General features: G+C 41.2%; 1 protein-coding gene across 1 annotated transcript in view; it reads left to right on the top strand.

Annotated features, from left to right (window-relative positions):
* The first annotated feature begins 15,006 nt into the window (after nt 1-15,006).
* BBOX1 (gamma-butyrobetaine hydroxylase 1) overlaps nt 15,007-16,560 on the top strand; it is a 66,261-nt gene continuing 64,707 nt past the window's right edge. Inside the window, exon 1 of the mRNA XM_005890664.2 lies at nt 15,007-15,335. Coding sequence (XP_005890726.1) covers nt 15,117-15,335 — 219 coding nt within the window. The 5' untranslated portion in view covers nt 15,007-15,116. The remainder of the gene's footprint in view (nt 15,336-16,560) is intronic.

The following is a 16,560-nucleotide window of genomic DNA, read 5'->3' as shown; positions in this document are numbered from 1 at the left end:
TCTCCAGGCTATTTATCTGTGATTCCATTTTGATTTCAAGATTTTGGATCATTTTCACTATCATTGTTTGGAATTCTTTATCAGGTAGATTCCCTATCTCTTACTCCCTTGTTTGGTTTGGTAGGCATTTATCCTGTTCCTTTACCTGCTGGGTATTCCTCTGTCTCTTCATCTTGTTTATATTGCTGTGTTTGGGGTGGCCTTTCTGTATTCTGGCAGTTTTTGGAGTTCTCTTTATTGTGGAGTTTCCTCACTATGAGTGGGTTTGGACGGGTGGCTTGTCAAGGTTTCCTGGTTAGGGAAGCTTGTGTCAGTGTTCTGGTGGATGGAGCTGGATTTCTTGTCTCTGGAGTTCAATAAAGTGTCCAGTAATGAGTTATGAGATGTCAATGGGTTTGGAGTGACTTTGGGCAGCCTGTATATTGAAGCTCAGGGCTATGTTCCTGTGTTGCTGGAGAATTTGTGTGATATGTCTTGCTCTGGAATTTGTTGGCCCTTGAGTGGTGCTTGGTTTCAGTGTAGGTATAGAGGTGTTTGATGAGCTGTTGATTAATGTTCCCTGGAGTCAGGAGTTCTCTGATGTTTTCAGGATTTGGACTTAAGCCTCCTGCCTTTGGTTTTCAGAATTATTCTTACAGTAGCCTCAAGACTTCTCCATCTGTCACTTCCAAGGTGGTTCCCTCTGTTTTGGCTTCTTCTGTTTGCTGGTCTCTTCAGTGTCTAATTTCCACCCTGACACAAGGGGACGATGGTGGACACTTTTTTAGGCTCACTTGTTCAGTCCCACTCCAGTACTCTTGCCTGGAAAATCCCATGGATGGAGGAGTCTGGTAGGCTGCAGTGCATGGGGTCACTAAGAGTCAGACACGACTGAGTGACTTCACTTTCACTTTTCACTTTCATGCATTGGGGAAGGAAATGGCACCCCACTCCAGTGTTCTTGCCTGGAGAATCCCAGGGATGGGGTAGCCTAGCGGGCTGCTGTCTATGGGGTCGCAGAGAGTCGGACACTACTGAAGAGACTTAGCAGCAGCAGCAGTTCAGTTGTGCTGTGGGGAGGGGGGAACACTGCAAACAAATAACACTGGCATGTGCTTGCAGTGTCTCGGCCACACTGGGTTTGCCCCCACTCACAGCGTGTGTGCTTTCCCTGTCTACACTGCTTAGGCTCTAGGTTGCTCTGCCAGGAACTGTCTGAGGCTGGCCCTGGGTTGTATGCACTTCCCAGGTCTAAGCCACTCAGGTTCAGGTACTCGGGTACTCCACAAAGGCACAGATTTGGTTGGGCCTGCATTTTGTGCCCTTCCAAAGTCTGAGCAGCTCAGATGACCAGGTGTTTGGTGAGTGCAGTCGCTGCAACTTATTGCCTCCCCCATCCCTGCTGCTCGGTTTTCTGGGTGTATGACCAGGGCACCTTCTCAGGTGGATGTTGACCATCCAGAATCCCAAGAAGTCTTGGTTAGCAACGAAGCCTGCTTGCAGTTTGGTAGATGATGCCTCTCTGGGGCTGTGATTGCCTCCTTCCAGCTCTGGTGGCTTTTGCCTGCCTGTCTCCAGTGGGGGATGGGTTGGTCCACAGCCAGCTAGCTCTAGTCAGTCCTTTCTTCTGTGAGCCAGCCTGGTGCTGTCTTAGGTTAGGGCTTTTCGCATAGCTCTAGTCAGTCCTTTGTTCTGTGAGAGGGCCTGGGGGTGTCTTTAGTTCAGTTCAGTCCAGTTGCTCAGTCGTGTCGGACTCCCTGTGACCCCATGAGTCACAGCACACCAGGCCTCCCTGTCCATCACCAACTCCCAGAGTTCACTCAAACTCATGTCCATCGAGTCGGTGATGCCATTTAGCCATCTCATCCTCTGTCGTCCCCTTCTCCTCCTGCCCCCAATCCCTCCCAGCCTCAGGGTCTTTTCCAATGAATCAACTCTTCACATGAGGTGGCCAAAGGATTGGAGTTTCCGCTTCAGCATCAGTCCTTCCAAAGAACACCCAGCACTGATCTCCTTTAGAATGGACTGGTTGGATCTCCTTGCAGTCCAAGGGACTCTCAAGAGTCTTCTCCAACACCACAGTTCAAAAGCATCAATTCTTTGACACTCAGCTTTCTTCACAGTCCAACTCTCACATCCATACATGACCACTGGAAAAACCAGAGCCTTGACTAGATGGACCTTTGTTGGCAAAGTAATATCTCTGCTTTTCAATATACTGTCTAGGTTGGTCATAACCTTCCTTCCAATGAGTAAGCGTCTTTTAATTTCATGGCTGCAGTCACCATCTGCAGTGATTTTGGAGCCCAAAAATATAGTCAGCCATTGTTTCCACATCTGTTTCCCATGAAGTGATGGGACCAGATGCCATGATCTTTGTTTTCTGAATGTTGAGCTTTAAGCCAACCTTCTCACTGTCCACTTTCACTTTCATCAAGAGGCTTTTTAGTTCCTCTTCACTTTCTGCCATAAGGGTGGTGTCATCTGCATATCTGAGGTTATTGATATTTCTCCCAGAAATCTTGATTCCAGCTTGTGCTTCTTCCAGCCCAGCATTTTTCATGATGTACTCTGCATAGAAGTTAAATAAGCAGGGTGACAATATACAGCCTTGATGTACTCCTTTTCCTATTTGGAACCAGTCTGTTGTTCCATGTCAAACTGTTGCTTCCTGACCTGCATATAGGTTTCTCAAGAGGCAGGTCAGGTGGTTTGGTATTCCCATCTCTTTCAGAATTTTTCACAGTTTATTGTGGTCTACACAGTCAAAGGCTTTGGCATAGTCAACAAAGCAGAAAGAGATGTTTTTCTGGAACTCTCTTTCTTTTTTGTAGCTCTAGTCAGTCCTTTGTTCTGTGAGCAGGCCTGGCCGTGTGGTAGGTTAGGGCTTTTCGGGGGTAGCTATCCCACAGTCTTGTTTGCTATCTCAAGTTAGTTCCTTCAGATTACCCTCAAGGCATTCAGGCCCGGTTCTTAGTCTAAGCAATGCTGCTTGTGCCTCCCTGCCCAGCCCCTGCTTGTTAGTGGAAGATGCAGACGTCTGTGCTGCTTCTCTGCTGCGGAGTTACTGATGGGCACGTAATCTGTGGGTTTTAATTATTTATTTATTTTTCCTCCCAGTTATGTTGCCGTCTGAGGTTCCAAGGCTCACCACAGACTCGCCAGTGAGAGTGTTTCCTGGTGTTTGGAAACTTCTCTCTTTTTGAAGACTCCCTTCCCGGATGGATCTCCGTCCCTACCTCTTTTGTCTCTCTTTTTATCTTTTATATTTTTTCCTACCTCCTTTTGAAGATAATGGGCTGCTTTTCTGGGTGCCTGATGTCCTCTGCCAGCATTCAGAAGTTGTTTTGTGGAATTTACTCAGCGTTCAAATGTTGTTTTGATGAATCTGTGTGGGAGAAAGTGGTCTCCCCGTCTTATTCCTCCACCACCTTAGGACCACCCCCTAAACGTTTAAAGTATAATTAACTAATTGCTTCTGGCATGCCTATTACCTCAGTCACTGTGGGTTTAAAGTGCTGGCAACATTGCTGAGTGCCCCCCACATCCACACACCCTCCTCCCATACATGGGAAACAAAACCTGCATTATTTTCACTGGATGCTGGATGTCAGTCATTCGATCTGGAGACCTGGGAGAGCAAAAGAAGGGACCACAAATGACATGGTTTAGACTTTACTGTGAAAGAGTCCACAGAGCATCATTAATGGAAGGGACACTGCAGCTCTGGAAGGAAGGGTTGTCCTCAGCAGGAAACCAAAGAGGAGACCAAAGAGAGTGGATCTGCATTCTCTCTCCCTCTCTGTGTCTCTAGTTAGCTCTTTATTTCCTGCCTCTCTGAGTATCTCAGGTGTGGATGTCCTTCGGGCAAGAATCAACAAGTTGTGGGCTGAGGCTGTTTGGGTGTCTTCCTGGGAAGAGTGGTGTTTGCTGGGAGGAGGGCAGAGGGCATGTGTCTCTTTCCTGGACTTTACTTGCCACCTGCAGACTTGCTTTTAATAGAATCTGGGCCCCTGTTAAGAACTAGAACTTGAGACTTGCCCACTAGCCCTCCCTTTGCACTGTTCAGACCCATCTGAATGCCCGGCAGCCAGGCTCTGGGTCCCTGGCAGGCTGTCCACCCTGGGCTTTCCCTTTTGTTGCCCTAAGGGCTGTGTGTTGAGAGTCAAGTCACTGGGCAACCAGGTGCCTTCAGAAAAGCCCCACACTCTCTGGCCACTGCAGTTCACTTCAGCCAAAGCTGCAGAGAAAGGAGGGCATCAGGCTCAGGGAGACCCATCCCAATCTTCCTACCAGTCCCCGAAAACTAGTCAGGCTCCCTCCAAACAGACTCATAAGGAAGATTCTATGAACACAGAGATACCATCTCCTCTCTGCTCAGGTGAGGAGCTGGTAGCCCCTCCCTATTGAACATACATCTCAATAATTTTTTCTCCAAGTGAGTGTTGCAACAATAAAGCTGTTGCATGAACAGGTGGGACAAGAGTAAAGGAGCTCCTGCACTTGCTGCTGCCAGCTCAGGAGCAAGAGATAAAACAGGTGAGAACCTGAGAACTGCCCTCCATGTATTAGAAAGATTCTAACAAAGGCAATGTAAGTTGCACTGAGTCCTGGGGTTTTGTGGCTTCAGGAACTAGTAGGAGTTAAAGGATTTTCTCTTTCTAACTGCTTCTCCTCTAGGCCATAAAACCTCTTTACTTTTTTTTTTTTTCCACCTCCAAGCTCCCCTCAGGAGTTGTTACACCTTCAGATTGGGACATCCATCCTTCCTCATTTGCAAGCCTCAGCTGTGTCTGGGGGCAGGGCAGCAGTGGAGCTGCCAGGAGCAGAAAGAAAGGCTTACAAGTCAGAGCACTACAGGGACACTGGAGGCAGATCCAACTGGGTGGTGACAGGCACCGAAGGTTCCTTGTGCAAAGGACATTGAATAGTAAAGCCTACATTTTCTTGCCTTGGTAAGTTTTGCATGGTTTGGGGCCTAACGCACATCTGAGAACAGGTATAGTTGAGTTCAACTTTTTCTTATTTGGAAGAGCTTGTGGATCCAGGTCTATGGATTAGGGGTCGGGGGAGGGGGCATCCAATTGGAAATACAGTCACATGAGTCTCACAGCCATGTGGGCTGAGATGAGGATGGTCCATCAGGCATTTGCAATAGGCTTGATTTTGGAATGCAGTGGATTTGATTGCTTCTTGGCAGCTTCCCTTCCCAATTATGTTTGGCTTAGTCTAATAGTCAAATTACTTTGCAGTCCCTAAGCAGATCCAGAAAGCATTCAGAGGGGACAGAGGGGATACTGTCTAAAAAGTAGACTGGGTGATGGGGGGAGGGAGGGTTCTGGCTGGAATCTGAAAATGTTCACTGACCAATCCACAGTCCAGCCCAAAGGAAATGACTGTATATTATATGATGGCCCTTTGTTAAGCTCCCAAACTGAATGTAACATGGTTTTCTAGAATACTGGTCAATTAAGGCTATTGTATCCCTCTTCAATTATTTTGCTTCCTGAATATAGCTCAAGGGGAAGTATGACGGAAATTTTGAAATGCTTTTCTTTGAAAACAAAGGATTTCTCATAATGAATACATATTCTGATTCAAAGATTTAGAGACCTTCTTAAAATCTAGACCCAGTACTGTATAGACCAGTACTCTGCTTTACCTTGGCAAACAAATGCATTGATAATTTGTTTCAATCTGAATGTAATGATGTCACCAGACTGAAGCTAAATTTTTCCTTTTTATAGTTTAGGAAGGAAGTATTTGCATAAAATGTAGTACTTTAAACAAGTGAGCAGGCAGAAGGGTAAACCTACTCAAGAGAATGGACCGGTTTTACTAAGGGTTTCATAGAATTCATTATTCCCCTGAAAGTACACTCATGAATTATTAAGTAGCTCAGCCACTTATTAAATCAAGTTAGCAAAAAAAGCAACAACTTCTAAAAGTTCAAACGACTTAGGTAGCAAAAGTAATGAGTAGAGTATGTATATACTCAAACTATATTAAGGTTCACGTACTACCAATGTGGTCTGGTCAACCTCTACCTCACCAAGTGGAAATGAATTGAGTTTTATGACTTAAAGGTTGATATATAAAAGAATAATAATATTTTAAGCCTTTATGGTGTAATGTCTGGAAAACTTCCTGTCCTCTCCTTTCAATGATGAAATGTCGGATGGTGAGGTAAACCAACAACCAACAATCTTGAGAGTTAGCTGCTATTTTAAAAGTACGTTTTTGCTAAATTGAAGTTATTGCCTGGAAAATTATTTGACCATAGATTCTCCATGAGGTAGTCAAGTGTAGTGGCCATGAGTTCCGTTTCCTCTGCCTTCAAGTCAGTTTCTTTACCTCTTAAATCTCCAATCATCTGTAAAAGGGAATGATGGCAGGGATCTCACAGTGTTTTCCAGAGGATTACATAAGGTTTATTCAATTGAAAGCATCAGTAGAGCAGCTACCACATAAAAAGTGCTGAATACATGGTTAGTACATACATCTCATACACTTACCCATGCAATTTGCCTGTTTCTTGCATTTTGATTTTTTTTTTTTTATCCTAAAACCTAAAAACAGAAGGTCAAACACAGAAAATCCTGTGCTATCACAGCAGGCCTGATGACTTACCTGAGGAAGAGGAAAAAGACATTAACAGATTCTGACATTTGATAACATGAGTCTTCTCTATCTAGTCTTCCGTTATACAAAAACAGTTGAAAAATGACAGTTTTTATTTTGAAGGGTGAGTAATCTGGTGGATGAATCAGCCTTCTCTGGTGTGTATTATTAACCTCCATCAATTTTAATTTTATATATAGTAACTATGCAGTATATTTGTCAATTTCTTGAGAATCCTATCTAAAACCTATTATTCAAATTAGTTGCAATTAGCATTTGAGGAATTTTTGCACTCCCTTGGATTAGAACTAGAAGGTGTTCACTTTTATATGAGTACAGTAGCTTGGCCAATCCAGGTTTGGGGTAACCCCCACCAGTGTGTGCTGGGACAGATTACTCCCAGCATTTCTGAGCTTCCATTTTCCTTGCTATCAGATGAAGCCACTCAACCCAATGATAGCATAGATTTTTCTTTCAGACTCCAGTTCTAAGTTTATTTTATTCCCAAGACCAACACATACAATAACTTTCAGAGCTATTTTCTTGATTTTCCAAGCCAGCTGGGAAATTTTGAGTTTGTAAAACTTTAAAGAAGGCAAAAACCACACCCATGACTGAAGTAAGATAATCTCTAAAACAATTTATTGAGCAAAACAGGAGTCCCAAACAAAGGTCCATAACTCTGAAGGGGGAAAATATGGTGAGTTATCAAGGAAAATGACAACACATACACACACATCAGTAATGGGGTAAAATGCAAAGAAATCTATCCCATTAGATAGTAAGCCCCCCTGACATCAATCCAAAGTCTGTTTCTCAGGACGTTAATATGACTTCCTCCCACCAAACTCAAGTGATATTTCATGAATTAAATTATAATTGGGAATAATAAGAAGCAAAATAGGTATAAAATAAATATTTTCATTTTATAGGACCATTTTAATACAGCAAAATGTCTCACTGAGAAATATATATATATATATATATATTTTAGAGAGAGAAAGGAGAGCTTGCCATGACACTCAGCTCTAAAGTCCCTAGGAGGAGAGCATGAGTTCTTAGTCGTTCAGTCGTGTCTGACTCTTTGCAGCCTCAGGGACAGTAGTAGCCTGCCTGTCTCCTCTGTCCATGGAACTTTCCAGGCAAGAATACTAGAATGGGTTGCCATTTCTTTCTCTAGATTATCCTCCTGACCCAGGGTTCCAACCTGGGTCTCCCTCATTGTGGGCAGATTCTTTACCATTTGAGCCTCCAGAGAAGCCCATATATATATATATATATATATATATATATAGAGAGCTATGAGCATCAAATGTTTTGGTTTTTCTTTTTCTTCAGAGAAACACAACAACTTATCAAATAACTAAATGGTCATTATGTTTCAACACAGCTCGGGTTTTTTTTTTAATATTTATTTATTTATTGAAGGATAATTGCTTTATAGAATTGTGTTGGTTTCTACCAAACATTAACATGAACCAGCCATAAGAACACAGCTCAGTTTTAACAAGTCAAATTGAAAAATAGACTTTAACAAGCCACACACACATACAAGCCTATACATTACAGGAGAAAATTTGTTTTCAAGTACAATGTCCATTGATTTTTTTTTTTTTCCGTTTTCCATTTCATCCCATTTATCCCAATAAAGCTTTAAATAAATCAAGAAAAGTTAAAGAGGGAAACTCTGTTCCCATCCCTTCCTCCTTTTGTTTGGATTACCATTCACATTTGTCATGAAGTTCGGAAGGGGATTGTGAAGCATAGAAATAACCTGTCAAGTTCCTTCACAGATACCCAAACAATTTAACTTTAGCAACACCCAGGTCTTTCCAGTTCTGCCACTCTCTCGCAGCTGCCTCAGGCAGCCTCCATCAGCCACCCTCCTGATATGACCTCCTCTCTCAGGATAACCTTCCCAGAACATCCATTTGACCAAGAGGAGTGGGGTGGGGAAGAGTCTGTGTACACGTGTGTGTTCAGTTGCTCAGTTGTGTCCAACTCTTTGCAATACACTGGACTGTAGGCCGCCGGGCTCCTCTGTTCCTGGAGTTTTACAGGCAAGAATATTGGAGTGGGTTGTCATTTCCTCCTCCAGGAGATCTTTCCAACCCAGGGGTCGAACCTGAGTCTCTTGGCAGATTCTTTACCACTAGTGCCACCTGTCAAACCCTGTGCCCCTAATACTTGGAAATGCACTTTCCCTCTCCAGTTCAAACTTGCTAGGTAGGAAAAGGAAAAAAAAAAAAAAAAAATAAAGATAAAAAGAGGGAGAGAAAGAAAAAACGTCAGGTTAGAATGGAACAAGTGTTTGTTGGTATAGCCATATCTGTAGGTGTGATCACTTCAACAGTTAGTGGGACTTGGTACAGAGCCATGTGTGAGTACAGAGCAGTGTTTATTATAGGAGAAGATGCACCCTTCAAACAATGTATCTATTAAGAATTAATGTGTGAAATTTCAAGTTTTATGAAAATCATTTCAAACAAAACATTTTCAAGCTCATTGGTGGTGGTGTAGTTGCTCAGTCGTGTCCAACTCTTTGCAATCCCATGGATTACAGCCTGCCAGGCTCCTCTGTCCATGAGATTCTCCAGGCAAAAATACTGGAGTAGGTTGCCATTTCCTCCCCCAGGGGATCTTCCCAACTCAGGAATCAAACCCAGGTCTCCTGCATTGCAGGCAGATTCTTTACCAAATGAACTACAGGGAAGCCCTTCAAGCTTATTAATCAGCACTTTCTTGACAATGAGTTAAGTTTCAAATATATACCAATACACATGAGAGTTTGATGATTAAAAATTAATAAGAAGGATTTTTCCCCTTAATTGTCTTACTTCTTAGGAGATCTTAAGATGGCATCACCTGTATTCTGGTATTTCCCAGCCTCTTTCTCCTGCTGCTTACCTGGGCAATTGCTGTAGATATTTCACTGGACAGTGATGATTCCAGTTAATCTGGGAAAATATAACCAGATCCTTAAATCATACTGGAAATGTAAGGAGAAAAAGAGTAAATGTAGTCAATTTTTCTCTAGCTCAGAGGTTGGCATATAGATATATGTGTGTGTGTATATATATACACACACATATAAAGGGAAGATAGTATGTTTTCAGCTTTATATACTTTCCCTGTTGCATGTTCTTGTTTTACTTTTTCATACCTTTTGAGAATATAAAAACCATTCTTTCCTCACGGACTGTGTAAAAACATCTGACCCACAGGCAGCTGCCTGTCCTTGATCAAGTTATGTACGTTATGTTGTTACCACAGTAGGTACAATCTTACTTAAATACAGAAAAGAGTCTTGTTTTTCCTCCTCATGTGTCAAGCTAAAATTTTCATTCCAATATTAAATGTCTTCTATGTGCCTGCTGCACTGGAGGATACAAAGATCACTTGGAAGTTCCAGACTTGAAAATAAAGGAGATAATTATGAAAGTAAAAAAAATAATAAGGAAGCCTGGGCATAAGTGACATTGATAGTTGTCTGAGAGGCCCCAGGATGGCCTATTTAAAGAAGATATCTATATGAGCAAGTCTCAAAGGATGTGAGCAACGCTGCTGAATGCATGTTGATTCCATCTTATTTTCCATCTTCCCTAATTAAACATTGATTTCCACAGAGCAAGCATGTGACTAGTAAACAGTTATATTTCCCATCTTCTCTTACAGCTAAAGTTAGATTGTGATATAATTCTGGCCAGCAAAATATATCTGGAAGTTGCTAGATGGGGAAGAGTTGAAAATAAGGTAGACTTAAGTGCCACGTGATGTTTTTCCTTTTTCCTCCCTGGAATGTAGATGTGGTATTGGTGATGGAGCAGTCATGTTGCAAACGTGAGGCAACAAGCAGAAGGATAAAGTCTCTGAGTAGCCTGGGCTCCCCATGATTCTGTGAAATCACATTACCAGTAATGGACAGTCATGTTGGGACTTCTTTTTATTCAAGAAAAACAAACTCTTTACTTATTTAAGCTTCTATTTGCCAGATCACCAAGATACAGATAGCCTGGCTCACGAAAAGAAAAGTTTGTGGAAAGTCATCTGTTGAGGTCCTTTAATGGACCAGAACCTGGTGGTCCGGAGTCAAAGATAAGACAGTAAACGAGAGAAAGAGGCTGATATTCCTTGGTTTACACAGAAAACCAATAAAGCCCTTTGACACAGGGCTTGTGTCGCTCACGAAGGCACCTGGCGCCCTTTTGAGGGGGGTGAAGTCACAGTGCGCCTTCTTGAGAGGGTCTTAGCAGTCTGGGCAGGAGAATGAGCACGATGGGTCTCTGTGCTGCAAAGAATTAGCCTGAGAGAGAGAGAGACAGAGAGAGAGAGAGAGCAAGACCAAAAAGCTCTGATGGAGCAAAGGTGTTTTAATCAACATGGTGTGGGCATATATACTGTCTTACAAGGTAGTTATTCTCAGCAAAGATAAAGATTAAAATTCCAGACTTACAAAACATAGGTGATCCATATTTTAAAGAGAGAGAGTTGTAAACAATCACTTTTACCGTATGGTTCATAAGAAGGAAGAGGGTACTTATCACTGTATTGATAAACTAACAAAGGAAATACCTGGATTCCTCAGCCCCGGGAGAGGCTTGCCTCTCAATTCCTGAATATTCAGGAATTAATAAGGAACAGAGGATTCCTGACAGATCCAAAACAGCACACAGGAAGCCTCCTGTTAAATGCTTCCTGACAATCCCCCCTATTTTATTATATTTGTAAAAAAGGTCCTGACCAATTGAGTTTGTTTAGTATTAACCAACCTTATAGAAAGGCAATGATAAACAACAAATATAATTACCAAGACAATCACCAGAGTTATAGTTCCAGACCTGATGCTGTGGGTAATATTTTGCCTATGGCTATAACAAAAGGAAGTGGGACACAGTCTTAAAATATGACTGAGTATAGTGAAAGAAATAGTTACTATGACCATGACTGGTCCCTGTGAAATCGCAGCAAGTTGTCAAATGTCCCATTGTTCAGGCCCACTCTGTTTACCGAGGAGGATTCTAGGACGAGGTGGGGCTAATCCACCATCAAGCCACCCAAGAAGTCCTTTGTCATGGTAATGTTGTATCATAGTGTCAGTGACCTTCTATGTCACTTGTGTTACATAGTCACACACCGTGTTATTAACCCCTTTTGAGCAGTTAGAGAACCACAAACCATGGGGTCCTCAGTCAACCATGTGTTGAGTTTTTAAGACAGATGGAGCCGAAAACAATGTATCATCCATATAGTGAACAACAAGAAAGTTAGGAAATTGCTTTTTCACAGGCTCAAGGGTTTTGGCAACTTAGTACTGACACATGGTGGGAGAATTCATCATCCCTTGTGGCAGTACAGTCTATTGGTACCCTTTATGAGGTCCAATACGATTAGGATAAGGGAGAGAGAAAGCGAATCTCTCTCAGTCTAATTGGTGTAAAGGTATATTAAAAAAGCAATCTCGTAAATCAATAATAATAATAATATGCCAATTTTGAGGAATAGTGGTAGGTGATGGGATTTTTGCACCCATAGGTTTTATAGATGCATTAACTTTTCTAAGGTCTGTTAGGAGACGCCATTTGTTAGATTTCTTTTTTATAACAAAAATAGGAGAGTTTTAAGGAGAACAAGATTTCTCAATATGCTTTAATTCTAGTTGTGTATCTATAAGTTCCTTAGCCACCTATAATTTCTCTTTTATTTGTCATAAACCTTTTTGCCATATCTTATATCTTTTTATTAACAGCATATATCTTACTTTTTTTTTAGCAACTATGGAGTGTCTTGTATATTAGCATTTTATAGATTGGTGAATATATTTATTATATCATATTATAATATATATTTATATATATTATACATTATATAATATATTTATTAATAGTTTAAAATCTCCTTAGTTTTTCTGTAAGAAAAACTTTTTGTAAGGGAAGTTAATGTTCAGTAATTAATGTTTTAAAATCTTATTTTATTTGGAAATGACCTAGTTATTTAATAAACTTTTATTATTTAGTTTAGTACAACTCTAGAAATTTAAGTTATCCCAATCTTAAGAGATTATTTTAGATTATAATAATAGATTATTCTATTAAAAATATAATTATTTTTAATAGAGTTTATCTAAAAGTTTTCATCTCATTTATATATTTATATAAATATATAAAGAGTTACCTTTTGTTGACAAATTTAGTTTGCCTTAAACCTAGGCATAATAAAAGCATTATATAATGTTGATGACTTAAGACGTGTCTTAATTAGATGAGCAAACAATTATATTTAAATTATATTTATATTTAAATAAACATTATATTTAATATTGAATACTTTTCAGTTCACGTGAATTTGAATTTAAATAGAGCTCTTTAACCTCATATTCTCTAAAAACAAAGCTGGTGTATCAACGGCAGCACTGCCAGATGTTGAGGGTTTCAGGGAAAAGATGAAATTTGTCCCTGGTTTTTGTTGAAGGGGATCTGGGGGGTCCCTACTTGGAGTTTTCTGGAATAGGCTTTCCTTCAGTGTTAAATTTAGACTTACAGTCTTTGGCCCAATGCATATCTCTATGGCAGCAAGGGCAGATTTTTGGGGTTTTTTTTTTTTTAGCTTTTTTAGGGAAATCCCTTTTTAAATGGTTCTTATTTCCACATGTAAATCATCCTTCATTTCTCTTTCTTAAGGCAGCAACCGTTGTTTCAGCTAGCATTTGCATCTTTTGAGTTTCTGATTTTAGATTGCAACAAGCCTTCAAATAATCAATAATAGTCTCTGTCTCACAAATTGGAGCTATAGCTTTTTGACATTCCTAATTTGCATTTTCATAAGCAAGTAATTTCTCTAGTTGCCTACTGGCTTCTTCTCCAATTACAGTACGGGAAATAGCAGTTTCTAATCTAGCTAAAAAATCAGCATACATTTCATTAGGTCCCTGAAATTTAAGTAAGTGATTAAGTAAAGTAGAAAAGTGATGGGGTTTCCAGCCGTTTTACCCATATCTTAGTACTTACCGGCCCCAATAGGCCACTGAGGTCACTCTGTCCGAATCTGCCACGTGTACCAGGCTCCTGTTCGGGCACCACTTGTTGAGGTCCTTTAATGGACCAGAACCTGGTGGTCTGGAGTTGATGATAAGAAAGTAAAAGAGAGAGAGAAAGAGGCTGATATTCCTTGGTTTACATGGAAAACCAATAAAGCCCTTGACACAGGGCTTGTGTCGCTCATGAAGGCACCTGGCACCCTCTTGAGGGGGGTGAAGGCACAGTGCGCCTTCTCAGGAGGGTCTTAGAAGCCTAGGCAGGAGAATGAGCACGACAGGTCCCTGCGCTCCAAAGAATTAGCCTGAGAGAGAGAGAGAAAGCAAGACACGGGGACCAAAGCTCTGACTGAGCAAAGGTGTTTTAATCAACATGGTGTGGGCATATATACTGTCTTACAAGGTAGTTATTCTCAGAAAAGATAACAATTAAAATTCCAGACTTACAAAACATAGGCGATCCATATTAAAGAGAGAGAGAGTTGTAAACAGTCACTTTTATCGTATGGTTCATAAGAAGGAAGAGGGTACTTATCACCGTGTTGAAAAACTAACAAAGGATATGCCTGGATTCCTCAGCCCAGGGAGAGGCTTGCCTCTCCTCTAATTCCTGAATATTCAGGAATTAAAAAGGAACAGAGGATTCCTGACAGATCCAAAATAGCACACAGGAAGCCTCCTGTTAAATGCTTCCTGACAGTCATCCCTAGTAATGAGGGCAGAATGAGTCTAGGAACTGAGATTTGAAAGTTCCTGATTTGGCTGGATCCAGCAAATTTGGGCCGGAGAAGGCAATGGCAGCCCACTCCAGTACTCTTGCCTGGAAAATCCCATGGACAGAGGAGCCTGGTAGGCTGCAGTCCATGGGGTCGCTGAGGGTCAGACATGACTGGGCGACTTCACTTTTACTTTTCACTTTCATGCATTGGAGAAGGAAATGGCAACCCACTCCAGTGTTCTTGCCTGGAGAATCCCAGGGACGGGGGAGCCTGGTGGGCTGCCGTCTATGGGGTCACACAGAGTCGGATACGACTGAAGTGACTTAGCAGCAGCAGCAGCGAATTTGGGCATCAGTTAAAATAGCACAGGTGTGACAGTTACACTTTCAATTTGTGGAGTATTTTTCTCTCTTAAAAAAATTCCAGAGCTTTTATGCAAGCTTAAAAGTGCCTGTGTCATTGGTTCTGAACTTATTTTTTTTAAGTGCTATGAGAAAACAAGGAATTCTTTCTCTCTGGATCATGACAGAGCATTTATTTTGTTTACTTTTAGTCACTGTGTTTCTGTTTACAGCTCATGAAATACTCTCATCAGAACAAAGGTCCCAGCACAGATAAGTGAAACCACAAACCCCAGCAAATAGCAGAAGCCAGAGTCCATTTGAATTGTTAGAAGTCAAGTTCAGACCTGATCCTCCTGAGAGTCCTTTTAACACTGATTTGTCATAGCAGGTAGCTGACAAGGTTTATCCCCAAGGACTAGAAACATGGGCTGCGTCATCCAAAAGGCAGAAGTGCTGGATGGAGCTCACTTGATGCGAATCATCTGGCAGGATGGTACAGACTCTATCTACCCGGCTGTGTGGCTCCGGGACAACTGTCAGTGTCCCGACTGCTACCTTGATTCGGCAAAAGCACGGAAACTTCTTATCGAAGCTCTTGATGTGTACGTTGGGATCAAAGACTTGATGTTTGACAGGAAAAAGGTAACTATCTCCAAATTATCTCTCCCTGCTCTCTCAACTTAAATAAAAGGTCTAGACTCAAATAATTCGAATGATGAATTATATTGTATTTAATATATGTATATATTATATATCAGAGTCAGGGATGTGCTCAATTAGTCATGTCTTAGCAACCCCATGGACTATAGCCCACTAGGCTTCTCTGTCCATGGAATTTTCTAGGCAAGAATACTGGAGTAAGTTGCCATTTCCTACTCCAGGGTATCTTCCTGACCCAGGGATCAAATCCACATCTCTTGTGTCTCCTGCATTGGGAGGCAGATTCTTTAATACTGAGCCATGTATAAAAAAAAACAAGACTGCATAGTGCTTGGTGCGAAGTCAGCATGCTCACTAAGGGAAAGCTTCTGCTATTATTATTACTATTTTATTACTACTGCTATTATCTTTAATTAAATATACAAAGTTGCTCATTATTCCTTCAGTGAGTGGCAGCCTTGAAGGTACAATCAAACTATTTCTCTAATACAAGGCATGCTCCCTACCTCAGTTTACTCATCTAGAAATGAAGGATACTAACAAGATTTGTTCCTAGAGATGATGTGAAGACTGAATGAGATAATGTGGGTAAAATGTTAGCATGTGGTTGGCATACAGTGAGCACTCAAAAACTTGTATTGATTAATATTTTTAGTCAAATTCGTGAGTAGACGTAAAAGACTTCGTATGGGATTCCTGACAGCTCAGCTCTCAAAACCACAAAGCAGACATGGCCCCAGCCTGTTTCTCTCTTCCAAATTTGCTAGGATGGTTATCAGAAGAGGAAGTGTGACCAGCAAGGTTATCTACCCCACCTCTGTCTTCATCTTGAATCAAGGACTTTACTGCCAGAGTTCACTGCTTGCTAGCTGTGGGATTATAACCATGTTATTTCCTCTTACTTGCCTCACCTGAAAATGTGAATATTAGTTATAGCTTCCCCCACAAGTTGTATGAAGACTAAGTGAGTTATGTTGATAGTGCTCCTTGTATAGTAGGCACTCAAAATGGTGCTATTCCTCCTATTATTATCTACCTCAACATCATCATTACTATTTCTGATATTCTTGGCAGGAATCTTAATTGATCTCTGACCTCAAGTCATCACAGAAAGTTCAGGGACCACGGGTTTTAAGAATATAAAACAAGAACTTCAGATCTAGCCAGGTTTTGTTTCTTGTGTAATATTTAAAGGGCTTCAGACCTC

Source organism: Bos mutus, chromosome 15 (assembly GCF_027580195.1).
Source record: "Bos mutus isolate GX-2022 chromosome 15, NWIPB_WYAK_1.1, whole genome shotgun sequence".
Classification (NCBI taxonomy): Eukaryota; Metazoa; Chordata; class Mammalia; order Artiodactyla; family Bovidae; genus Bos; species Bos mutus.
Note: the sequence above shows the minus strand (reverse complement) of the source record. Positions and strands in the feature narration are given on the sequence as shown.